This window comes from Urocitellus parryii, chromosome 3, assembly GCF_045843805.1.
Source record: "Urocitellus parryii isolate mUroPar1 chromosome 3, mUroPar1.hap1, whole genome shotgun sequence".
Classification (NCBI taxonomy): domain Eukaryota; kingdom Metazoa; phylum Chordata; class Mammalia; order Rodentia; family Sciuridae; genus Urocitellus; species Urocitellus parryii.
Window position 1 is genome coordinate 35,062,311 of NC_135533.1, and position 26,205 is coordinate 35,088,515.

At 36.3% G+C, this 26,205-nt stretch overlaps 1 protein-coding gene across 1 annotated transcript; it reads left to right on the plus strand.

The window, feature by feature from the left end:
- The first annotated feature begins 22,834 nt into the window (after positions 1-22,834).
- On the plus strand, positions 22,835-25,885 carry Nxph1 (neurexophilin 1). The gene is made up of 2 exons (XM_077796422.1): positions 22,835-22,927; positions 25,124-25,885. Exons 1-2 carry the CDS (start codon positions 22,835-22,837, stop codon positions 25,883-25,885), a joined length of 855 nt encoding a protein of 284 aa, XP_077652548.1.
- The last annotated feature ends 320 nt before the right edge of the window (positions 25,886-26,205 follow it).

The following is a 26,205-nucleotide window of genomic DNA, read 5'->3' on the forward strand; positions in this document are numbered from 1 at the left end:
ATTAGCATCCTTAATTTTGCAGAAGATGAATCAGAGAAGTTAGCCATCTTGCTCACTGTCATTCAGCTAGTGAATGGAAGAGCCAGTGTTTGAACATGTGGCTCTAGCTTTTAAGCTAGGTCTCCTTTCATTTAAATAAAATTATCATCCTATAAATCCAAATAAAGTGATTTGGAAAGGTTACAAACAGTCATAATTTTAGGGACAACTAGAGTAGTGAGGAAGAATGAGATGGGCATCACAGAACATCCCAAATGAGAGAAATGATAAGCTCAGCACCACAACACAAAGGCTGCACATGTGGGACAGTGGAGATGAAAGGAGACACGTCTCTTAAGTAAGAGCATTACTAAGATTGAAATCCTGGTGAGGGAGTTCAGTGCAGAACACAGAAAATGCAATTGAAAGTACATATTGAGATGATGGTGTCTTTTGGAGGCTGAGCAATGATATGGGTTTCATGTGGCAAAGACATAGGAGGGAAAGCAGGCAGGGAGAAGGAGCTGGCATCTTCAGGTGTTAAAAATACAAAAGTGCAAAATCCAAATTCTTAAATCTTTCCTTAGAGCAGTGAAGAAATACGAATGCAGGTGAATTTCACACCCCAAAATTCCATATTGTACTCTTTTCCATATCCTATACCCCAAATGTCAGGAAGCCCACCACATTGATTGATTTCTTAAAGTGACCCTGAATATACCTTTGATTCACAATTCTTTGTTTAAAACAATGCCTGGGAAGAGAGGTTAGCCAATATAATTTTCCTAAATCCTTGTACCCTGGGACTAAGATTAATAGATCAAAGTGGGTCAACATGTTTGACATTGTTTCATAACTTTATGAACATTGTTTCGTAACTTTATACCCAGGTCAGTTTGACAAAAGTATTTGCTTAGGAAATTTTGATCTGACTCATTATAATAAAGCAGTAATTGAAAATAGATAAACTCTGTGTTACAAAAAATGTAAATATCGGAGGATATAGAAATTTAGTGTGTAAAAAATGTTTTTGTACTTTTCATTGTCTTTCAGCCACTTTTAATTCCTCAGCTTTTAAATGGGTGTACTGAGATATGTCTTTGTTTCTTGGCTAATGATGAAGAATAGGTGATTTTAAACAATGATAGCTATTCAGCTAGTATACACCAGAGTTGAAATATTTAAATATTTATGCAATCACTGGTAAACAGCCACAATCGCTGCCTTTGGAGTGTCCTCCCATCCCATCCTGCCCTCTCACTGTGCTGGGCACCCTGGCTTCTGGCTTGTGGCTCAGGATCATTTCTTCTCCCCACTGAATTCCAACATCTAAAGGGTTAACTACAACAGGAAGCCTCCAAAATACTGCCCTGGTGCACAGTATCCACCCTTGTGTTGTACAATTTTTAACTACTTTGAATTTTACCCCAAGAAATAATAAAAACAAAAGTTATCAGTCAAATGTGATGGGAAATGGATCCATTTCTTCTCTTGCTCAGTTGGTCCTGTTCCCTTCATAGGTTTTCAAAAGAACATGAACATGTGACTTAGAATGATACATTCCTTACCTTGAACTAAGAATGCTTCTCGGTGCTCTAATTCTTTTCTTCCTGCCCTGACTTTGTGGGAAAATGTCAAAAATAAGTAATTAGTAGATTTCTGTGTATATGTACATACCTAAAAAAGGAGGATTTATTATATTTGTTTTCCCAGTGCAGAATAGTTCTGGGTTTGATAAAACAAGGCCCTGGTTTCTATCCTCAGCACCACATAAAAACAAATAAATAAAAGAAAAGAAAAAAAGTTTCAACAAATTAACTGACTAATCTTCAGTGAGTCAAACTCTGTAAAATCTTCCTAACATGCAGCTGAAATTGTATGTTTTTTAATGCTGTAGATGTACTTGAAGTTACTTCTGAAGCTCCATCATTGAATTAATTCAAATTTTGGCTGCTAATTGGGGACCACAATCTAAGTCTCCTTTCTGAGTTGTAGATTTTTTTTTTTACTGAAGAGTCCACAATGAAGGTATCTGTACTCTCTGGGCTACAGGTATTGGAGAGAGTCTGTTGGAATATTAGCCACACATGAGCTCCTGTGTCAGGGATGCTAGCTAGCTCCCTCCTCTCAGGGATGCTGCTAGAATATATAGCATGTAACAAACTTACTTTGTTTATCACCTGTGAATATCATTTAATAATTAAATGCTTCTTGATTTTACAGCATTCATGTCTAATTTAAAATGGCTTGGAGAGTAATGGATTTTAGATCTTTCTAATAAATATTAAACCATAAAAAGTTTTAAATTGAATGTGTATGTGCAGATCTCTCTCTCTCTCTCTCTCTCTGTGTGTGTGTGTGTGTGTCTGTCTGTCTCTGTCTCTGTCTCTCTGTTTGTATATGCATACAAAAATTAAGTATGTATACACATGTATATGCATGCACACAGAACCTTACCAATGTACATTATTTTTGGCTCAAAGGGTCAGAGTTTAAAAAGCCATAACTATTAATAGCTAATAATACATTAATGTGCTCCTGTCACAGGACTTCTTTAGGTGTTTATAACATTCCAGATGATGTGGAACTGCTCTTCTTTTGCATTTCTCCTTGAAATACGTTTTCTCTCAAAATAGAGTATTTATGCAGTCATACTTAATGTGAAAAAGAGACCTTTCTTTGCACATATTATATGTAAAGCAGACTTGAACCCAGCTTGTGATTAGAACATATTTGTGTGGCCTTCTATCTCAGATTTAATTGCATTTACAATTCCTTTCTGCACCTGTACTGAAGATCACAACCCAATATTAATAAAGTAGGCTTAGAGCAGTATAGCACCTGAGCAATTGGTTCTTGACAAACGTTATTTACCTAACTAGAGTTTCATTTCAGAGTTAACATGTCTCTGTGCTACTTGAATAAAGCACTCATCTGAAAACTCTGTTAGACATTTTAACCCAATTTAATTTATTCCCTGAAAGTTTAATCCCCTGCTGAAAAGAGTAGTTGCAAATTTTCCAGACTTACAATTCACTGAAGTGAAAAATGTTTAATGACATCATTGGTCCTAAGCTTCAAGAGTTTAGTTAAAAATCTTCCTCAAAATGTAAAATGGGGGGCAAGAGTTAATAGGATATTTTATATAGTTACATTTCAATCCTCTTCCAAATCTTTCTAAAGTCACTTGCATCTCTGCCATTAAAGCTGTATGAAATGAGTTACTTAGACATCTCCAGGGAGTTGGAGTAGGGGGGAAGAAAACACTTAAATTTTAAACCACAAAAGCAAATCTCTTCTGAGCTTTGACATTTAAGTGGCTCATTCAGTCATTTTACATTTTCTAAAACTCTCTTTGTAATCACTTCCCCCAATCACAGCAATATTAGGTGCCAACTGTCCCCAGCTCTCTCCTCAGCTGTATGCCATAGCAGCCTCCAGTTCACAGCACAGAATGCCTTGCCACCTACGTGCCATCAACCCAGACTTGGTTTTTTAATGGTGAATTGTGGAACAGAAGTCTATCTGTTATTGAAATATTTTTGGTTCGACTGCCAAAGAGTGGAGATAAAAACATGGGAGGAGAGAAAATAAAATCTGAATTGACTTTGTTTTTGGCACTGTAGAAAGCATTTTGGTTCCCTTTATAGTCTCTTAAAAATCTAATTATTCATTTGGCAGATATACCTCTGTAGTGCAACTGGATAGTTGTTTTAAAATATGCTAAGTGCAGATTTTGGAGTTAATAGGACATAATGACTGCTTTACAGCCTGTAAGGTCATGGCCTATTTGGCCTGGTTACAGCGATATTGCTCCATGGTTCAGCGCTCTGAGAGCTGGTGATGGCTCCGGGCCAGCAAGGTGTCGTTGACATAATAAAAAGTAAGGGTTTCTCTGAAACTCTAATGGGATGCTCTGTAAAGCATAGATCAAAAATGTCATGGCTTCGATGGCACAACCCTGACGGGGACATTGGGGGATATGTTTTCTTCCTGTGTTAATGAAAGAACAGCAGCAACAACAACCAAAAATCTATGTGCAAAGTCATAATTTCACATTCTGAAATTCTGAATATTAATAAAAATTATGTTGTAGCATAATGACTTCAAAAACATAACAGGACTTTGGTTGGCAGAAAGACTTGAAGAGTTACCATTTAGACAGTTTCCATTGGCAAGGGCATCTGGTTTGAGCCAGTTGGAGAGCTTCAGCCTGGATCCAAGTCCTGCGTTCTTAAAACTGTGCCTCGCTACCTCAAATGTGCAATTTTTTATATGTTAATTTAAACTATGAAAACAAAATTCTTTCATACAAAGTTAAGTACATGGATCAACGTAGCCCTCTTGATGAATAAAACTTAAATATTATTAACAACTACCATTTATGGAAAAGAAACTCTTCAGATGCATTTTTTTTTCTAATTTCAAAAATAGTGCTGGGACAAAGGTATTAATATCTTTAATTTAGAATGATAAAATTTATATTCAAGAGGTTATGACTTTGAAATTAATTATCATTTGACTATAAAGTCCCTATTGGAGATACAACAGGTGTCTATATAACTGAGCACCTGGTGTATTGTGATCTGCTTGTTAGCTCTGTTTGGGGAATGATTCAGATTATACTGGGACTTAAAATTCCATATCCAGGATGGAAGGCTGAAAATACCTCTACTTCGTTGGTCAAATGTCCATTCTTGATTTATTTAAGGAGCTGAACCACTGTGATGCAAGCTCTTGTTTAAATGGCAATAGGTTATACAATTTGATTTTTGGGGTGGAGGGGGTATAACTGTGAAACAACCTTGTAAATTTAGACAAGAAGAGCCAGTAGAGAATCCAAATGCTGCTTCCTTGAATGTGTGATTCTTTGGAAGTCTCTTAGGCACTGGGCCTTGCTTTCCTCCATTCTACCATTGGGTTACTGATGTCTTTCTCTCAAGAGGCCTGTTGGAAATCTGTTCACTCACAAAATGTGCTAACGTGTGATGAAAATAATAGATACCATAAATATCATTTTTAAAATTAATTTAATTTTATGTTTTACACAAATGGAACATAACTTTTTATTTCTCTGATTGCATATGATGTAGAGTCACACTATTTGTGAAATCATACCCATACATAGGGGTAATAATGTCCATCTCATTCCATCCCCCCATCCCCTCTCTGTCTCTCCCTCCCCTCTGCTCCATCCAAAGTTTCTCCATTTTTCCCTTGCCCCCTCCCCCATTATGGATCAGCATCCACTTATCAGCGAAGACATTTGGCATTTGGTTCCTTGGGATTAGCATGATATTCTTCAGCTCCATTCATTTACCTATAAATGCCATAATTTTATTTTTCTTTAAGGCTGTATAATATTCCATTGTGTATATATACTACAGTTTCTTTATCCATTCTTCTATTGAAGGATATCCAGGCTGTGTTCTCAGTTTAGCTATTGTGAATTGAGCTGCTATAAATATTGAGGTGGCTGTATCACTGTAGTGTGCTGATTTTAAGTCTTTTGGATTTAGACTGAGGAGTGGGATAGTTGGGTCAAATGGTGGTTCCATTCCACATTTTGTAAGGAATCTCCATACTGCTTTCCAAAGTAGTTGCACCATTCTGCAATCCTACCAGCAATGAATCAGTGTATCTTTTACCCCACATCCTCACCAGCACTTACTGTTGTTTGAATTCTTGATAATTGCCATTCTGAATGCAGTGAGATGAAATCTTAGACTAGTTTTGATTTGTGTTTCTCTAATTACTAGAGATGTTGAACATTTTTTTCATAAATTTGTTGATCGATTGTATATCTTCTTCTGTGAAGTCTCTGCTCATTCCCTTAGGCCATTTGTTGATCGAGTCATTTGTTTTTTTGGTGTTAAATGTTTTCTGAGTTCTTTTATATCATGGTGATTAGAACTCTATCTGATATGTGTGTGGCAAAACTTTGCTCCCATTCTTTAGGTTCTTGTTTCACTTCATTGATTGTTTCTTTTGCTGAGAAGAATCTTTTTAGTTTTAAATCCATACCATTTATTGATTCTTGATTTTGTTTCTTGCACTTTAGTGCAAGAGTCTTGTTAAGGAAGTCAGGTCCTAAGCCCATATTATGAAGAATTGGGCCTACTTTTCCTTCTATTATGTGCAGTCTCTGGTCTCATTACTGGGTCCTTGATCCACTTTGAGTTGAGTTTTGTGCAGGGTGAGAGATACAGGTTTAATTTCATTTTGCTGCATAAGGATTCTCAGTTTTCCCAGTACCATTTGTTGGAGAGGATATCTTTTCTCCAATATGCTTTGGCACCTTTGTCTAGTATGAGATAACTATATTTACTGGTTATGTGTCTGAGACACTGTGAATATTATTTTTAAAGTCTTAGGTTTAAGATGCATACCATCATATGCCAATATGCTGATGTTTTGGTCAACAATGAACTGCATACACAATAGTTGTTCCACAGGAGTATAATGGAATTGAAGAATTCTTACCACTTAGTGATGCCATAGCCCTCCTAAAGTTGTAGGCAATGCATTACTCAAATACTTGTGACTATGCTGGTGAAAGAAACTACTACACTTCCAGACATATAAAAATAAAATGGTGCAAGACCCTGAGTTGGATCAGTAGCCACACACTCATGTGCGCACTCACACACACAAATACACACCACTGTGTACAGTGCATACTTGATAATGAAAATAATGACTCTGTTACTGGTTTATGCATTTGCTAGCCTATAATTTTATCATAATTTTTGAGAAAATTATTCCTCCTTATTAAAAAAAGAAAAGTTCATGGTAAAACAGTATGCTGTTAGATTGTCAGCAGTTTCGTCTACCTCATGTTTACCTGTCTCTTGATTGCATCAAGAGGCCAGCCACATCAAGTGATTGACCTTCACCATCTTGGTTCATCTAAGTGACTGTGATGTTTGCACAATGACGAAATCACCTAATGATGTAGTTCTCCATCATTAAGTGATACATAACTGCAATGCTATCCTCAGACTGATAGATCAGTTCAGTGAACCCAGAAAATAGATTTTTTAAAACATTAGCCTCATTTAACCAAACTGTGAAATGAAGGAGCCCACAAAATGACATGATTTAATGACTGTATTGTCCTTAATACTAAAACTATTGTATATAATGCAAATTAATTACCTGTAAAATCACATTAAGTAGTCTAAATGACTTACAAGGCTATGATATAGCATAATAACTGTAATATTCTCTCTGCAACTACAAAAATCATTGCTTCCTAAGCTCTCAAATCAAGAAATACATGTTCTCTGCTAACATCTTTGTCAACCTAAGGTTGTGCAATGTTTTTACAAAATGATTTGTGATTGACATCCATGCAATCCAAATGGGGAGCATTTTAGAATTCATCCAGCCTATGCTCTTAAAGGTCAAGAAATAGAAAAGAGAACTTCTGAAAGGTCACTTCAACTAAATTCCATTCATGATTCTGGATGGGATCCTGGGTCAGAAAAATTATCAAGAATAAAAGGATATTATTTAAATAACAGATGGATTTGAATACCAACTCTAGATTAAATTATAGTTATGTACCAAGGATAATTTTCTAATTTTGATAGTTATATTGCAGTTACACATGAGAATGTAATTTTTGTTCTGAACTATTTCAGGACCTCTGTAAGGGCAAATAAATATGATGCCTCCAATTTACCCTCAAAATGGCTCAGGAAAATATATGCATACATACATATATGCTTATGTGAAAGAAAGAGCAATGGAGTCATCTGAGAGAAAGAGAAATGAAGTAATATGATGGAATAAAATCAATTATGAATATATATATATATATATATATATATATATATATATATATTGTAACTTGGAAATTTTATCAATAAAAGTTGCAAAAATACAAACATAAATGCTGCTTTCTGTGTGGATTCTAATTAAGATGGACTTTCCTTGCAGTCTATTTAAACAACCAAGATTACTTGGAGAAAGTTTTAGTTTTATTTTTAAATGCATTTCTTTATTATTCAAAACCAGCCTCACTTTGAGGAAAAACACATAAATCTCATGCCTTCCTTTAACATAATATAGAACGACAACATAAACATTTTGACTAAAAGGAAATAGGTGGTACACTTGAAATGTGCTATTTAATATTGTGCACATTCTCCCACCCCAATTGCTAATTCCAATATGATCCTCAGTATATGTTACAGCTCACGGTACCCTGGATTTGCTTTCGTAGTCCCTGTTGAGAATCACTGACTTCCAAAGTTTGTAGCAGGAAAGAGGCTCCAAAATACTAAAACCTTTATCCTTAAGAAGGTAAAAAGTAATGATGTAGGTTATATGGAGAGAATTGGCTTACAGATGGATTTGAGATGAGCACAATGACTTCCTTGAAGTAATTTTGGAAAGTAATTAAAATCATAGTTACTTAAATTCTTGCTGATTGATTGACTTACTTCTTTATTTTTCCAGAATGGAAGAGAGAATATGACGCACTTTTTGTTTTTTTTGTGTGTGTGTTTTTTCCTTCTTAAAAATAAAACTTCTAAATAAAGAAATAAGAAAAAAAATAAATCTTCTAAAAATAGGTTCTAATGGGATGTTTGGAAGCACATGCGAAACACTTTCCCCTTTAGAGCCTGAAGAGTATTCCCTTTGTGTTGTCATTTTGCTTGGCTGAGAACCTGGGGCAATCCTTCTCAATGTGATTCTCTCCTCCCTCCTGGCAGTCCTTGTTCAGACTCAAGCCTGGGAAGGACTGAGCATAGGTTTGTGTCCCCAGTCAACCCAGAGGCTTCTGAACTGTACTTACAATGCACTGGTTAAGTATCTTTTTGTTTTAGAGTTGAAAATGAGGCCAAATTTCTATTGTCCCTTCTTTTCCCGTGTTGAAGAGACTCTTCTCAAAGATGTGCTAGTTTCTCATTTTAATGCAACCCCCTGATTTTCAGAGCTTTGGTAAACTCTGAAGGAGACATTAAGCACTGATTTTTCAATAAAGAAAACCCCTGGAACATGAGGAGTGGACTGGAGGCTCAGAAGCCATCACCATGATTTTGAACTGTCCCTGATCTTCTTGGTAGCCTCACACAACTTACTTCAGCACTATGGGACTCAGGTTTCCAAGTTTTAAAATACTTTCAAAGGCCCCTTCCTGCTTCAAATGACTTGTGGTTCTAGCAGTCCACAATACGTGTATGGATTTTCCATACATGACCACAAAGCAAAGATGTCACAGTCAAACCGTGTTTATTTATATTTTGTCCAGTCTATTTTGTCAAGTCTATAGAGTAAAGCCCCAAAGTGCCTTCAAGTCTCACATTTTTAATATCATTTTAATTTATGCTGTTAATGGACACTTGATAGCTCCATTTTAAGCCTTTGCAAACATAACCATAAAATTGGTTCTATTGCTTTACATTTCAAAAACTTACTACATTTCTCAAGTAAATGGACATTTGTGCAAAGAAATAGACTTAACATATGCCTAACTGCCTGTTTTAAAGCAATTAGTATTTGTCAACACAAGTGTCCATCTGAGTATTACAACCAAAATGCCTCCAGAAAGTTTAGCAGGCTCTGTTGAAGGAATCTCTGCTTTTAGAATCCCATCTGTATTTCTTTCATTAAAATCTTAGGATCAAATTTCTGGAAATTTATGGAATAAAATCCAGGGGCTGATGCTAATTTTCTTGCCACACAAGAGATTACACTCATGATTTCACCAAGTTTTTCTCCCATTTGTAAAAATATAGTTCTGTGTTGATCTAGACATTTTTGCTTTGATTTGCTCTTCTTCCAAATCAAAGGAAAATGAACTTGGAGATTTTTTTAAAAGTACATTCCTGGTTAGTTATCATGGCCTGTAGCAGTCATTCATGTTTTTCTAGTAAAATACCATTTTTTTCTTTTGCATTACTCTGCACACTTACAGAATTACATAAAGCCACCATGAAGGATTACAATATAAGCACATTTATCAATGCCAGAAAGTGAGCTGATTATCTGCTTCTAGGGCAAGCTCATCTGTGAAGTGATATCATTGTGTGTGAGTAGGCACTCAATTCAAACATGTATTTATTCATTCAACTGTAGAGTACCTACTTGGTATCTGTTATTGTATAATATACAGCAAAACAACAACAACAACAAAACCCTGGGAACAAGGCATGAGATGGATCTCTCATGGAGATGATAGTTCACAGTCCAGTGAAAAAAAATTAAGTGTGTGTGTGTGTGTGTGTGTATGTGTGTGTGTGTGTGTGTGTATTCCCACATTGTGTATTGCATTTATGAAGGAACAGAACAGAATACTAAAAGAGGATTGGTGATTCCTATGGAAAAGAGGTTTATGTAGAGCAAGAGGATGAAGAGTTAACTTAGCAAAAGCAAATATGTAGCAGCAGGAAGGAAAGGTAGCCCATACAAATGTCTCAAGGTTGGAAGAAAGGTCACATGAAAATATTTGATGTGAGCAGAATCATGTGACCAAAGGGAAGCATAGCCAAGATGAGTCTGGAGACATTGACAAGTGCTACATTGATCCAGATTACTTTCCAAAGGCGCAAACAAATATCAATATCCTATCATTGAGCCCACCCTCTATCAGAAACACGGGGTGTACTCTAGCTTTTTCAGTTGGCCAGCACTCCTAGTAGGAGTTCTTTGAGCAACAGCATCTCCTTACTGGTCTCTGCAAGTCACAGAAGAGGCAGCTCCTAGGAATTGCATCAGCCAGCAGTTACTACAAAGGTTCTTGGTCCATGGTCTTTATTGAAAGTGCCCTGGTACCTACCTCTAGTAACTCAATTTTGTCTGACTTTCAGCAGCTTGAGCAAGGACATGTATCCTACCTATGCCCTCTAGTGGCAGTTGGAGTGTTACCCAGCTCTTTTGGAAAGGGTAATTAAACTGTCCCTCAGAACTAGGAGGTGTGTGTAGGCACCCACAGGGGAGAAAATTCTCCCCTAATAATCTGTCCTTCTTTTAGTTCTTCTATTTTAAGGTGATTAAAGGAAGGGAACAGGAATCTTCCAGTTCTGACTGCTAATTAATTTTCACCGGATCTCTTTATTGTGACTTCTCATATAGCACATTTTTTCCCCCTTAGCATCTGGCTTTTAAGTATGAGATTCTACATGCCATATTTTAAGAAACTGGAAAGTTAGGTGCAGTGGTACATGCCTGTGATCTCAGCTCATTGGGAGGCTGAGGCAGGAGGATCACAAGTTCAAAGCCAGCCTCAGCAAAAGCAAGGTGCTAAGCAACTCAGTAAGATCTTGTCTTTAAATAAAATGCAAAATAGGGTTGAGGATGTAGCTCAGTGGCTGAGTGCCCCTGAGTTCAATATCTGGTAACCCCTTCCCCCCAAAAAAAGTAACTTGGAAGAAGAGAGAGGACTGATGAAAAACGGACATCTTGCTCAGACTCATGGAGTGCAATCGCTTGTGATTCACAGCTGGTAGAGATTAGACCACAGTTACCCAGTGTTAGGAATCTTTGTAGGCCAGGCATTTGGAAAAGCATGTTAGTTTAGGAATTTTCAAGGGAATAGTTCTTTTGTGTGCATTGTAATACTTGAAGTTATCTCAGCAAAGTAGTGTCTTTCCAGAGCTATGCTTAAGAGCTCATTGTGGGACCTGGTGCTCTAGGTTGGATATGTTTTAAACACCTTTTGCACTAACCAAAGCATGATTTTAAAATATTTATTTATTTAATGTTAAAGTCTTCATAAAATTGCAACTCTAGTGCCACCAATCTTTGCTGAATAAATGAGGGAGATCAATTCTCTCTAATAAACTTTCTCTTTTTCTAGACAATACCACTGCAGAACATTGGCTTTACTGCTCTTCATATAGTCAGAGAATCCCAGTTCACAGGGCTTTTATAGGAGTGTGGAGGGACTACATTTCCAGAATCTTTCCCCTTTTTGTATTTGTGGGTTGACTGGCTTATTTTCCACCTACCTCTGGGAAATTCTGAACAGTGTCCAACCACTCTAGTTGGATAAATAGAGACTTGAGAAGAATTTTTTAATGAATCCAAGATCTAAGCATCCTATGGCTGATATCTCCTTGCAACTGGTCTCCACCAGTTCATTTATATAATTATTCTTTTTTTATTGAAAGCTTTTCAAACCAACCTCTGGACAACAGAGGGTATTGAGTAGGCATATTGTATCAAAAAATATCAAAGTCACTATTTCCTCAGGAATTTGAGTCCCTATTGTATAAGTGCATTATTGCTACTCAGTATGTTTTCATGCACCCCTGTCTTTGAGAACATATATACACATTGGTGGCTGGAAATAGGGTTGGAAGATGTCTTCATCTGTTCATGTTGCTACAATAAAATACATAAGTCTAGGCTTTTATATAGGAAAGAGTTTTATTCTAGAATATGATTTTGGAGTTTGAAAGGTCCAAACTTGGGTGGCCACAGCTGTGAGAGCCTCATGTTGTGTTATAACATGGCTGGTGACATTGCATGAAAAGACAATACCCATGCAGAGAAGACCAAACATGTGGGGTGATGTCATTTTGCACCAACCCATCTTCAGTGACTTGTCTAGTCTGTGAGACCTAACCTACTTCCATAATGTGCATATTAATTGATGTTGAATGTAGTGATACCTCCTTCCAAGCCCTACCTCTTCAAAATTTTACCATCTCCAAATATACTGGGGAATAGGTTTCTAGCACATGAATCTGTGAGGAACAAGGCATACCAAAAACATAGAAGAAGGTAAATCAGTCCTTCTTCATTTGGTTTATCCTAGACAGATCTGTACTTTGTTTGACTTTAAGAAGCTATAAATTTGTACATTAGCATTCACAAAATAGGACTTGCAACGGTCAATCTCTCATGTTGACCTCTGATTCAGATAGACAGAAGCTCTCCCTACATGTAGGACATTTCTCCTGTTTAAAGTCATCTGGATTTACTGAAAAATTCAAATCTTTTTATATATAATGAAAAAAAATGATGCTGCAGTGGCTTCATTTTAGTGAAGAAATAGTCTCCCAATATGTTATTTTGAATGTTTGGTTCCTTATTATAACCATGTACCCAGGGGCCCTCACATGAGACACTCCTTATAAATTTTAAAAGGAAGCAATATAAAATATTAACTGTTTTATCTGGGTTATTTTATCCCTGTTAATGGAATGTCATACATTTATTAACAAGAGAAGCAACTTTTGCAATGAAAACCTGAATAATCTGTAATTATGTTTTGAAAGAATGGCTAAGTGAGGCCATGTAGACTAATAATTCTAATTTCTCATCAATATTAATGTGACGGTGTGTCAAAAGTTATGTGTATGTGTATCTGTTTATAAAGTGAGCGTGAATGAAGGGTAATATTTTCATAGAATGAAAAATTCTATTTATCCATAGCAGCAGTTTATGGCTCTTCACAAAGCACGTTTTCCCTCAAGAAACAACCAAGAATATTTTCATGATAATTTTCATAAGAGTAACTACAGAAAAAAGAATGAAAGGGAAAGATATTTATTATAGTTATACAAACTTGAGAGGAGCACAATTGCTCATAATTGGAATCAATCTTCAATGCAATACTCTAATGGAACACCTGGTATCCCGTGTTAGAAATGTGTCACTCTCCATGGCATGATGAGTTCATCTTATTGAACATACCTAAAATTCTTTGCTCTTTGAGGATTTTTCAAGCCATTAGAAACATAAAATGTTTCTAACTTTTGAGGATGGAGTTTAATGTCTAGGCAGATCTATGGGTCTTCTCTTAAAGACATGTTACATTATGATTCACATTTGCCCATGCTAATTTTAATGTAATGAACAATGTTTTCCACCACCATTTATATCTAACCTCACCTCAGAGTTGTTACCATCTTATTCACTTTCATTGCAACTTATTTGAACCATTTGAGCACATATAATGTCTTTACTCAGAAGACAGGAATAGATTAGTAGTGTGCATTCTTAAAGTGTTATTTTCCTTTTTCTTTAGCCTTTTATAACTTAACTCAGCCCAATAGCTCTCATGCATTGAGCTCAAACCATGTATAACCCTATATTTCAACGTTTTCTCTAATTATGCTTTAGTATATAAAAAAACTAAAGAAATTAAATGTGTATCATTTTCTCTGATTTAACCCAGAATTATATGTGTATGCATACACACACACACACACACACACACACACACACACACACACACATACACACAGAGATTTTCTAATAAGTCTGTGAGACAAGAAGAATAAATATACAGGCATTCATTTTATACTGTGATACGTGCTACAAAGAAAGCATCTTCACAAAATCCCCAAAATTTAAGGTATCATCTCCATTTTACCTTAATTAATGAAGAAGTAGCAGAATTGGATTTAGACTTGTAATCTCTGATGCAAAGCCCATTCTCTTAGTTGTTTTGCAGTTCAGCTTCCCAGCACCTACTGGGTTAAGGAAGAGACAAAACTTCTTTTCTGTTTTCCCCCTGTTAATGAAGCTTTTCCACTGTTAATGAAGCACTGCTTTGTAGCAGAAGAAAATGATGTATTTTATTATTGTTGTTACTCTTGTTTTTGTTTGTTTTAAAAATTTTTAATCAATTAATGTATTTTAGGCTTTAGCAAGGTAAAAGTGTTATTTTCCTTTTATTCACAAATAAAAATTGTATATATTTAAGGTATACACATTGATGTTTTGATACATGTTTACATTAGGAAATGATTTCCACCATCAAGCTAATTAACATACTCATGACCTCACATAATTAACATTTTTTTTTCCTGGTGAAGATCTACTCTCTTAGCAGACATTTAAGTATATAATACATTCTTACTAACTATAGTCACCATGCTGCACATCAGAACTTCAGAACTTATTTATCTTATAACTGAAAATTTGTTCCTTTTGACCAGAATCTTCCCATTTCCCCTGTCACCAGGCCTTGGCAATTACCATCTGTTCTCTCTGAGTTTGACTTCTTCAGTTTCCACCTACAAGTGAGGTCATACAGTTAATTGTCTTTCTGTGTATACTTATCATAATGTCCTCTAGCTTCATCCATCTTGTTGCAAATGACATTTTATTTAAGGGTTTTCCTCTCTCTTAAAGTTGCATAAGAATACACTGTGTGTGTGTGTGTGTGTGTGTGTGTGTGTGAATGAATTTTCTCTATGTATTCAATCACTGATAATATACTCAGGTCAGTTCCATATCTTGATTAGTAAAATGCTGCACTGAACATGGGGATGTGTATATCTCTTTAGGATACCAAAATCATTTCCTTTGGATATGTGCCAGAACTCAGATTGCTTTATTAAGTGGTAGTTCTATTTGTAGTTTTTTGAGGAAGCTTTATTTTTCATGACTTTAATAACCATTGCTGTCTCACTGACATTGCACAAGGGTTCCTTTTCTCCACATTTTTACTCACATTTGTTATCATTTGGTGTTTGATAATAGCCATCTTAATAGGCTTGAGGTGATATCTAATTATGGTTGTGACTTAAAAGAAGCAATGTATTTTTGAAGTACTAAACACCAATTCCTCTGGTTTATCATGTATAATACAGACATTCTGGGTATTGTTAATGAAATGCAGTCTCTGAATTCATAAGAGAGAAATCTCTGAGGGCCACATGTTCCTCCCAAATCGTGATTGTTACTAAAGAGTCAATGAACCTTCACTTTTGAAAAATGATATAGGTAAGAATCTAAACCATGCAGTGAACATATTGAATGCTTACTCTAGGCTAGGCACTCTCTCCCCCAAGGTACACAATGGCACATGATAGAAAACATACCTCAAAGAATTTACAGTCTTCTTGGGAGAATTTTAGAAAAATGACCCTAATACATATAAATATATGCTTGGTTTTATCCAAAGCATTTAAGAAAAGAATTAAAGAAAGCCTAGCACACGTAACTCAGCATGTAAAATTTCAGAATGCCTAGGATAGACAACATCTTAAAATGTGTGGATAGAAATAGAACAAAATGAATAAAGAAAAAGTGAATGTTTATACCAAGTGTCCATCTGTGTCCAATAGAGACATTTTTAGAGATGGATAATTCAGGTAGTTTATCCCCTAAGAACTCTTTCTGAAAGAATCACACAAACCAGCACACCCAGAAAAATGAAAATCCTCCACCTGGGGGATATTTGAAACAAGAGTGAGCAGAGGAACTAATAAAGTCAAAAATAGCTATGTGACCTGGCTTTGAAATGATGTAAGAATTAAGGCTCTTTCACACATAAGTGAAATAAAAAGCACAAGTATGTTATACTCATATTACAGAATTCTATATTCAAGTCTAAAATAAGGATGTAATGTATTTGAATATACTAGCAGAGAAGCAAATATAAGAGATGTTGCTAATTGGAAAATATATAATGTGATTCACAAAATATATTACTATGTATGTAAAATATTTATAAATGAAAAAGTGGTGACAATATTTAGGAACAAAGTTTATTAAAATGTTGAAAGGTTTCATCTCTGAAGAGAAGCTTGAGACTGTACTGGAGCAGTGGGTAATGATGACAAAAAGTTTTCAGTTTTTATTTAATAAAATCCTATAATATTTGGACGTTTTGATAAGCATACATTTAGGTAGAATTTTTGATTAAATAATTTTTAAAAATAAAAGACAGGGGCCGGGGATGTGGCTCGCATGGCATGCGTGCGGCCCGGGTTCGATCCTCAGCACCACATACAAACAAAGATGTTGTGTCTGCCGAAAACTGGAAAATAAATATTAAAAAATTCTCTCTCTCTCTCTCTCTCTCTCTCTCTTTAAAATAAATAAATAAAATAAAAGACATACTCTATGGAATAACTAAGAAGTAGCTCTTTCATTTACCAGTAATGATCAGTAAATGAAAGCACTAATTGAAATTCCAAATTTCCATCTGTAAGCTGAAATGTGTGTATGTGTGTGTTTGTGTGTGGTGTGTAAATGATATACAATCATGTATCTGCCAATTACAAAGTCAGGCATATAGTATCCCTTTAACCAATAGTAGTTAATATTGTGTAACAGATATTCAACATAGCTAATCATAAAACTGCTAACATGAAGTTGTAGTTGGAGCTAGACTATTTTGGTTGATTAATTATTCACTGGTGAGCAATATTGTTTAGGCATCAGTTTGTTTAAAACTTTTATTTACCTTTATATATTTTTACATTTGAGGAAATACAATTTTTTAAGCAATCGTGATATTATTTACATTGAACAATAATAGATCAATGATAAAATTCACAGGTTGGTAGAAATTAAGGGGCATTTCATTCCTCTTTTGTTAAAAGAGGCATATAGATGTCTAGAAATGCCTCTAGTTGGACATAGTTTATAGAAAGGAGTGAATATTTTTATAAAGCCAGAGCATAGTGACATGGAAGTGAAGGTGAGAAATGGTTTATTCTCCAAAAATGATTTTTCAACAATATTTTTAAAGATAGCGTATTGATATGTGTGGAATCCCATAATGAAAAGATAGTTGATGAAGCAGTGAGAAAGTAAGAAGACTCATAAAAAAGGTTTTAGATGAAAGTCTGGTGACTCACCATGTGCTCATGCTTGCACCATCGGGTGGTTATTTTTTTCTCCCTGTTCCCCACATAGATACCATTCTACATACATACATTTGATGTTAGGTCCAGGCTCTGTCTCTGCTCAGATTTGAGGAACTGACCCTTGTCTTTGCTCCTATTTTTGGAACTCTCAAAAGACACATATACTTTAAAATGCATACATTTAATTGTGTTAGAAATCTTTATGATGCTCAGCATTTCTAAAACCATGAGACAAAGGATAGATGAACTTTATGGAAATGATGTCATTGGACTGGAGAGAAGCTCCTTTGAAATGTACATTGGCTGCTTTTTATATGGAAAGTAATATTTAGTTGGGAACTGTATTTGGTGTTTTCATTGTATATTATAGAAAAAAATTTATTAGAATGGCGGAATTGTGCTAATTAGAAGTGGTGAGGTTTTGATTTTGCCATCTTTATGCCATAATCCCCACTGCTTCTATTATCACTCAGGTATGCTGATGGCAAAAGAACTTTAGGCAACCTTTAGAAATAAAATATTTTAATATATCTGTAAAACCATCAGTTGAGGGTGCTCTGGGTATAAGGTTTTCTTTTATATTGATGTCATTTATTCAGTAAGGCTCAATACCTATGTCAATGTTATGTTTATATTTACTTCTTTAAAAATTGAAATCTTTTAAGATGTAAAGCAATATGATAGAAGGAGAGAGTCAATGATTCCTGATTGCATCTAGGAGTAGATGTGTTAAGCAGGTTGCCCTTATTTTTCATTTTGCATGATCTCTTTACCTCCATAAACATCTAGCTTCTAATAAGGTTATTCGTAGTCAACTTGCTCTACCTGCACAATATCATCCACTCACACTACAAAAGCAACATTGCTACTTCCCTTCCTTCTCCCGATCCATAAGACCCATGTTACCATCTACCTTTTGAATGGCACTATCAGAATTACATGCAGCCACTTCAGCTTCCAATGTCCTTCATTTTATTCTCCAGCTCTCTTAGCATTGTATTTGTTACAGGTGCAAGCAAACTTGCTAACTATCAATCTTTTCATGTTTCTTTTCTTTGTGTGTGTGTGTGTGGTACTGGGGATCAAATATAGGACCTTGTGCATACCAGGCAAGCACTCTGTCACTGAGCTACACCCCCAGAGCTATATGTTTTTATTTGGATATAGAGTCTTGCCAAGTCACATAGTCTAGCCTTGCAATCCTCCTTCCTCAGCCTCTCAAGTAGCTGAGATTTCAGGCATGCACCACCTTGCTCATCTTTTATGTTTCTCTTTAGCCAATAAAACATCCAATTGAACTACTCCCATGTCTGAAAATAGCTCTTCTCTCTCTCTCTATTCTTTCTATCTTTCTCTGCCACTGCTTAGTTCAGGCTCCTTGTTCTCTCAAATGAAATATTGCAGTTATCTAGTCTCTCTTCCCTCAAGTCTTTCTCTACTAATTCTCCCTTCAGTGTCCAACCAATGATTCTTCTAGAGCTAGGATAGATTACTTGAAAACAAACAAAACAAAATCTAGTGGTTCACCATTACCTTTGAGATTAAGATTAAATAAAGTTTTAGCAGGACCTTTGCAATTTTGCCCTAGCCTACCTCTGCCAAATTCTATTTTCATTAGCAAAGCTCTTGAATTTCTGCAGTAAGGAACTATTTTTCTTTCATCCTTCCTTTTATTCCTTCCTTCATTGTTTTCTTTCTTCCTCCATCCCCTTTCCTTTTTTCCTTTCTTTGTTATTTTTTAACTTTCTTTTCTTTTCTTTTTCTTTCTATTTGATAAGTCAAAATGTGTATGTATCTACAACATGGTATTTTGATATATTTATATGCACAGACATATATATAATATCTATATCTATATCTATCTTTCTCTCTATATATGTATGTGTGTGTGTGGAGAGAGAGAGAGAGAGAGAGAGAGAGAGAGAGAGAGAGAGAGAGAGAGAGAGGGAGAGAATAGGGTGACAGCACCTAAAATCTACCTTTAACATGATCTCATTTATATGTGGAGTGTAATAAATACATTCTTAGGAACAGAGAGTAAAATGGACAGGAGTGCAGTGGGTAGGGAGATGTTTGTCAAAGGACACAAAATTTCAGGTAGATGGTAAGGAGTTATTTTTCACTCTTAAATTTGACATGTCTCTTCTCAGTTCTATGCTTTTGGTTAGTTTTGTTAATTATGTTTAGAAGAACTCCTCTGACCTGTTCTCTATCTGCTGAACATCCAAGTATTTCTTAACTCCTTGATCTAAGGATCCTTTCTTCTGTTGTCCTTCTCTTTCCACTTCCACTCTGACTTCTCAATGTGTCGGGCTGGTAGAATCACACAGTGATTTGCTTAAATGATCCCCCACGGTAGACTCCTTAAGAGCAAGAGCCATATAAGTTTATCTCTCTATTTCTCTATTTGACTTGGTATTACTGGAGTCTCACTACCTAGTTTTAGAATGAAATTAACCAAGGTTGTTAATATTAAACAGGTCTGGGGACTTTGCTAAGACACTTTCTGTTTTTTTCATGATTGATACCTTGTTTTAGACCTCTCCCAACTCCTTTTCTAATCTGAGTGAAAGCAAAGGGAAGAGAGAATAAGAATATTCAAGATTGTGCTGGTAATTATAGCTGAGACCCGCTCTGATTCTGTACTCAAGCAGATGTTCAGAGCCCTCTTGACACTCAGCACTGCTCGCTGCTTTTCATGTCGCCCCATTGAAGGCAAACGCATGCATTGTGTTTGGTAGCTGAGCTGTTTCACAGTTGAACTTATGCCCATCCTTTGTTAACTGGAGCTTTGCTACCTATTCAACCTGCCATATTTGTTAGGTTGTCACAGCAACCCTTTAAAATTATAAGCTCCCCCCGACTCCCCCACATCTCAGTACACATTTGATTAGGGTTCAATATATGTTTATGGCTTAAGTAAGAAAATTTTAAAAAAAATTATTTAAATGTGTTTTACTTTAGCAAGAACACTTACTAGATCTACCCTCTTAAGTTTCCAAGTGTACAATACAGCATTGCTGGTTACAGATACAATGTTGAACAGCATATCTCTAGAATTCTTGCTTAACTGAAACTTTACATTGTTTACTCCCTATTTCCCCCTCCTCAACCCTTGGTATGATTTATTTTTTTGTTTGCCTTATGTTTATGGTTAAGTTAAAGAGAAATTTTGTTATCAATCCTTTATACTCTCAAATGCTATCATAAGTTATTCACATACATAAGGTATTCATCCCGGAGTTTCTAAAAACATGTAATGACAAATAACAGCTAGTGATTCTAATGTTGAACACTCCCCACATGCCAGGCCTGTTCTGATTGCTTTAAGTGAAGTGTCCTATTTAATCCTCACAGCTACCCTCTGAGGGGGGTGAGGTGGGTGTTCTCCTAGAGTGTAGAAGAGAAATCAAACATTTAAATAAGTCAGGTGACTTGTGCACAGCACACAGCTCCAAAGGATCTGATTCTGGCCTGAGGTTGAAACAGTGTAACTACAGAGCCACACTCATAATCTCTACAGCTGCAGAGAGGAAACTCAGAACCAAACAACTAGGATTCTGTCGGAAATCAGAGGCTGGTTTGCTTGTCTGAGTCGTAGCATCCTTTTGAATAGAGTGCCTCTTCCTCCTTGAGATTGTAACTCCCATGTCTCGTAATTTTTCCCTTTCATTCCCTACATTCTGCTGATAACTCACATTCTAAAATCTTCTCCTTTCCTTCTTTGAGGCAATTTCAGTACGGGTTTGTTAGCTAGAGAATCACAGAAGCACTTTGTTACAGTTCTGTGCAGATGCTGAGGTGTAAGTCCTAAGCTGCTACCCGCATATCTGCACTTGTCTTTGCCTGTGGGAAACTACCTCATTCTAAGGGAAAATCAGAAAATAAGCATTTTTATATTAAAACATAAATATAGGGATTGTAATAAGGACAATATCATATAATTAGGCAATTACAGATCTGGTTGTTTAACCAATCAAATTTTATTAAAACAAAATGAATCACACACACACAAACACACACATACACAAACACCACACTTAAACCTTCAAACCTAAAAGATTTGTACTACTCTTAGCAGTTAATGTTAATTTTAAATTTTATGTTACAGCTACTCTGTGTTATAGAAAAATAGTATATTTTGAAGTGTACTTCATTCAGGGAATTAGTAGGAAAATTTTAATTGTTTCTATTAGTTTTGTCATTCTAGTGAAATAATATTAATCTATGGATCTACTATGGATTTCTCTTTTGATAAAATAGTAACAATTGCCTCATAGTAGACTGGCTTTGTCATCATGCAAAGAGGAAAGGAGGGTAATTGCATGCTTTTCCCTTATACATTTCTATACACAGTCCTTCTCTCCCAAAGAACATCCTCCTCCAATTTTTATCCCTTTAGGACATAATGTGCAGTCAATGTTGAAAAATTATTTTTGCTAAAGCAACCATTTTGCTATTATTAGGCATTTATTGCTTGAATATGCTCTACTTCTGGAATAATGTTTGACATGACAAGAATCTGCAAGCAATAGTTTGGGTGCTGGGGTAAGAGGAGAGATACCAATGTAAAGGTTGGGCAGAAGTGAAGAAGTACCAAGTAAAAGAAAGTTGGCAGCAAGGATAGTCTTTTCTCAATTCCCAACATTTTCCCCCAGATCTGAAGCATCCCATTTGATAGATATCTTGGACACCTTACCAGAGTGTTGGTTCATATTTGTAGGTGATAAGTTTAAAAGTTTGAAGAGTGACCATGTGCCTAAGACTGGTCTGTGCTTTCCTTAGATATGACCCTATGTATCTCCACCTTAATTTTTCCATTCTTTCTGAGCCCAATTCCATCATTAGGGTGTGATTCTCCACTGATCTATGCTTGTCTCTTTTTTGGTAACTTCTGCACACAATGGCCTTGTTATCTTCCATGAAAGCATTGCTATTGATTTGGGGATCACACAGCAGATACACCAGGAAGGCTAGCTAGCTATTTGAGAAGGTTTGTGTTAGCCTATCCAATGTTTCAATCTTGGGTTTTTAGTGTGCAGACATAGCACATAAACTCATGATAAAAACTTCATTTAATCTTAGATGCAATTATTTTGCCTTGGGATAAATTTGAAGGATTTCTTAAACTCAGCATTTTTGGGAATAGACTAGCTTTGGCTGGTATTCTCTTTTGGATGGGAATAGTCCCGTGTCACATTGTGTCAGAATTAACTGGACAAGGAAGAAACTATTTGCTAGCATTTGGTGAAAGCTCATTGATCCAAAGGAATTTGTAAATAAGCAGGATGATAAGATCTAAGAGACTTTTAGATTATCAAGACCCTTTGCATCTATGTCCCATTCCATCCAAGTTGCAGCATTTGGCTTCACAATCTCAGGTAAAGCTACTCTTAGGTCAAATCTCCATAAATACTATTTGGTGGTCTTTCTCTAAGTGTCTTTGAACATCACTTTGGGATTCATAGTGATAGTTTATTGTGGCCTTCCCATGTGATAACCACTATTTTAATGTGTTACATGTCTTTGCTCCTTCAAACTCATGGCAACCCTATGAGGGAGACACCTCATCTTTTTCAGTGCTGTGACTAAAAGACAAACCAGAACAATTTTAGAGGAGGAAAAGTTATTTGAAGGTTCAGTTTCAGAGGTCTAAGTCCATAGACAGCCAGCTCCATTCCTCAGGGCTTGAGGTGAGGCCGGATGTTATGGCACAAGAGAGTGGCAGAGGGAAGTGGCTTACATGATAATCAGGAAGAAGAGAGAAACTTCACAAAATATATACCTCAAAGGCATGCCCCTCAATACTCACCTCATCCAGCCACAATCCTACCTGCCTTTAGTTACCACTCAGTTAATCCCATCAGGGGATTGACTCACTAATTGGGTTAAGGCTCTCATAAGTCAATCATTTGTCCTCTAAATCTCTTTGCATTGTCTCACACATGGCCTTTTGAGTGACACCTCACATCCAAAACATAACAACACCATTATCACCTTCACTTTACAGAGACAATAAACAGAGGCAAAGGGAGTTTAAAGGACTTTATCACAGGGTGCACAATTTGTAAGTGCAGATCTAGGAATCCTAGGAAGTCTGGCCCTGCAGTCCATGGTCTTACTCCCCCTGGGATTAGGATAGATTCCTTCCAACTCTGGTAGCTGATAAAAGGACATTTCCAGTCTAGACACCTGCATGGCTAAGTCTATAGAGGGGTCCCTACAGTGCAGCTCTAGTTCCTAATGGGTCTGACTTTTAAATGCTCTTCAGGAATGACCTTTTACTTTGATAACAGTTTATAAGATACTAGAGAGTCCAATGAGGCTGCGGAGTGGTAATAAGGATCATGTCTGATATAGGCTGCAGAGGTTTCTTAGGACTGGTTCTCCAGGCGCCTGGAAATGGAGGTTTATAGTGAAACTTGTCTTTTTAATGGGTACCTAGAGATTCCCTTCAGCATCCCTAACCTAGACCAGTCAGTCTGCATTTTAAATGGTTTACTTGTATTGGCTGTTTTGGCTCCTTTGGGTCTTTGGCTGTGTTCATTTCTGTCCTAAGTCCTTTATGTCAGGATTATAAGTCTCTGTTTCAACTTTAGGCCAGTGAAGCCATTGGGACACTGTTTCCTCTGAATCTCTGGTTTAGTTGGGTAATCAATTCTTCTGAAACAGTGAAGACTGGGGTTTTAGGAAAACAATGTTTTAATATAACTCTCACAATCTAAACTGAACTGACCTTTTGACTGTGCGTTGTTTTGCTTCTCTGTCAATTATCTCTAAGTCATTGAATATTGCATGTCTTAATTTACATGGCTGTTTCTAGACTATGTTTTAAGTCCATTATGATAAAACATTATGGGGTTGGGATGTGGCTCAGTGGTATAGTGGTTGCCTAGCATATGTGAGGCACTGGGGTTTGATTCTTAGCACTGCATATAAATAAATAAAATAAAGATATTATGTCTATCTACAACTAAAAGCAAATTTAAAAGATAAAACATTGTCTTATATGATATGCCAGATGTTTAAGATAATACACATATTATTTTATTTTGGCCAGTTATACTAGAATTCCTTTGCAAAATTAATTTTTAAAATATAACTATGGCATGGACAGTTGGAAATCTAGAGAGTCAGTTGACATACTTAAGAGAATCCCTATTTTAAAGTTTATGATAATTTTGAAGCAGAGAAAGAACATAATGATTTATAAAATTTATTTTTAAAGTGTTAGGATTTTGATGTTTGGAAATAATTAATTTAGTTTGATGTATGTTTGAATTTAATTTGGTTTTCTCATGCTAGATAATCTTCTCTTCCACTAGTCAATGTTTTTATACAGATTACTAGGTCATGTTTAGTGGATTTTATCCACCCATACCTTTCCTCTTCTACTATTATATAAAAATAGAAGTGGCACTTTGTTACATCTTAATAAATATTGGCCAGATACTGAAGACTCTTTTAAAAAAGAAAAGTGTCATTTAATTCTGAGGCTTTGAGAAAGGACTTGGATCTGTGTGTTAGGTGATCTCAGATGCAGAGATATAAATGCCAATTTTCTGTTCCATTTTTAGGTCACATGTGCCAATTTAACAAACGGTGGAAAGTCAGAACTTCTGAAGTCGGGAAGCAGCAAATCCACACTGAAGCACATATGGACAGAAAGCAGCAAAGACTTATCTATCAGCCGACTCCTGTCACAGACTTTTCGTGGCAAAGAAAATGATACAGATTTGGACCTGCGATATGACACCCCAGAACCTTATTCTGAACAAGACCTCTGGGACTGGCTGAGGAACTCCACAGACCTCCAAGAGCCTCGGCCCAGGGCCAAGAGAAGGCCCATTGTTAAGACGGGCAAGTTTAAGAAAATGTTTGGATGGGGTGATTTTCATTCCAACATCAAAACAGTGAAGCTGAACCTATTGATTACTGGGAAAATTGTGGATCATGGAAATGGGACATTTAGTGTTTATTTCAGGCATAATTCCACTGGTCAAGGGAATGTGTCTGTCAGCCTGGTGCCCCCTACAAAAATTGTGGAATTCGACTTGGCACAACAAACCGTGATTGATGCCAAAGATTCCAAGTCCTTTAACTGTCGAATCGAATATGAAAAGGTTGACAAGGCTACCAAGAACACACTCTGCAACTATGACCCTTCCAAAACCTGTTACCAGGAGCAGACCCAAAGTCACGTGTCCTGGCTCTGCTCCAAGCCCTTCAAGGTGATCTGTATTTACATATCCTTTTATAGTACAGATTATAAACTAGTACAGAAAGTGTGCCCCGACTACAACTACCACAGTGACACACCTTACTTCCCCTCCGGATGAAGATGAACAAGAGGGTGAGACTGAAGCCTGAGGAATTAAAGGTCATGTGACAGGGCTGTTACCTCAAAGAAGAAGGTCACATCTGTTGCCTGGAATGTGTCTACACTGCTGCTCTTGTCAACCGGCTGCAAATACGCTAGTGGAAAACAATCTGATGTAATTTCTGCCCAGTCAGCTTCATCTCTCAGTATAGTTGTAAATCATCACAGATTTTAAAGTCATACTTGAGGGCATACCCTCACATGTAGAGGTACACAAACACACACTCATGCACATCTCAGCTTGCATCTGTCATCGGTTGAGAGGGCTTTCATTGTTTG